The sequence below is a fragment of the Sinocyclocheilus grahami genome, unplaced genomic scaffold, assembly GCF_001515645.1.
Source record: "Sinocyclocheilus grahami isolate Dianchi unplaced genomic scaffold, SAMN03320097.WGS_v1.1 scaffold54.1, whole genome shotgun sequence".
In the NCBI taxonomy this organism is placed as follows: domain Eukaryota; kingdom Metazoa; phylum Chordata; class Actinopteri; order Cypriniformes; family Cyprinidae; genus Sinocyclocheilus; species Sinocyclocheilus grahami.
In genome coordinates, this window is record NW_015505233.1 from 2,869,924 (window position 1) to 2,871,286 (window position 1,363).

Genomic DNA, 1,363 nt, shown 5'->3' on the forward strand with positions numbered 1-1,363 from the left:
CAACTGTTGGGTTAAAAAGCTAATTTAAAAATGTAACCAAAATTTAACCCAACAGTTGGGTTAGTCCATATTTGACCCAACATTGGGTTGAAACAACCCAGCATTTTTTAGAGTGTACATTAATTCTTCAGTTCAGTTCTGTTAATCCAATTTTTATTCTTATCTGAAGAACATCGTGAAACATTATGAGATTTAAATCTCCGAAGTATCATATGCATAAAAAAATGACTCTTTATAAGATGGTTCTTATACCTTAAAATCAGTTAAAATGCTTTATTTTTAAGGGTGTAACAAAAATATGTCTTTCAGATCTGTTGCTAAAACATGCAATCGGTAAAAAATCTAAAATAACATCATCTTAATAACAGAGCTAATGATGACCTTGCAAGTGAATCAGAGACAGACAACGAGTGTGTACTCACCTCAGGAAGTTTAACCCAACAGTTGGGTTAGTCCATATTTGACCCAACATTGGGTTGAAACAACCCAGCATTTTTTAGAGTGTACATTAATTCTTCAGTTCAGTTCTGTTAATCCAATTTTTATTCTTATCTGAAGAACATCGTGAAACATTATGAGATTTAAATCTCCGAAGTATCATATGCATAAAAAAACGACTCTTTATAAGATGGTTCTTATACCTTAAAATCAGTTAAAATGCTTTATTTTTAAGGGTGTAACAAAAATCTGTCTTTCAGATCTGTTGCTAAAACATGCAATCGGTAAAATCTAAAATAACATCATCTTAATAACAGAGCTAATGATGACCTTGCAAGTGAATCAGAGACAGACAACGAGTGTGTACTCACCTCAGGAAGAGTGTAAAATCCTAGCGAAGCTATCCAGTGAAACTTCGAGAATCTCTTAGGGGAACTATGTGTCTTCCTTCTGTGCATCTCGCGCGCTCGAGCTTTATAGGTATTGGCACATGTTATGATCCACCTTCACCAGTGACGTGTGAGCAGTTTTTTCTCTCTCTATTAGTTGAAGAGGTCGTGGATAGATCACGGGATGGGAAACGATTGAGATCGTAGGTTCCACAGAGGGAATCAGAAAGAGAGAGAGACAGATTGTAGGGGTTTTACTTATTTCCTCATTGGAATTCCATTCGATCCTCTTGTCATCATTTTCATGCATGGCTTCTTAGGCAAGCATTCAATAATGTCTACATCTAAAATGTTTTATGTAAAACATTTTTTTATTTTTTTTAATTATGTCAGATAGAATTATTCCAGACAATCAAAAATAACATGATTACATGTGTTTACAGAGAAGTTGCATGCTACAAAAAACACGCGAGTAAATAACTTTTTAGACTAAATACATTTAAAAAAAATTATATAGGCCTACTTAGTCAGACGAC

At 34.0% G+C, this 1,363-nt stretch overlaps 1 protein-coding gene across 1 annotated transcript in view; it reads right to left on the reverse strand.

The window, feature by feature from the left end:
• The window catches only part of cyp26c1 (cytochrome P450, family 26, subfamily C, polypeptide 1), a 6,179-nt gene extending 5,283 nt beyond the window's left edge, over positions 1-896 (reverse strand). Inside the window, exon 1 of the mRNA XM_016269916.1 lies at positions 810-896. Coding sequence (XP_016125402.1) covers positions 810-896 — 87 coding nt within the window. The remainder of the gene's footprint in view (positions 1-809) is intronic.
• Between the last annotated feature and the right edge of the window lie 467 nt (positions 897-1,363).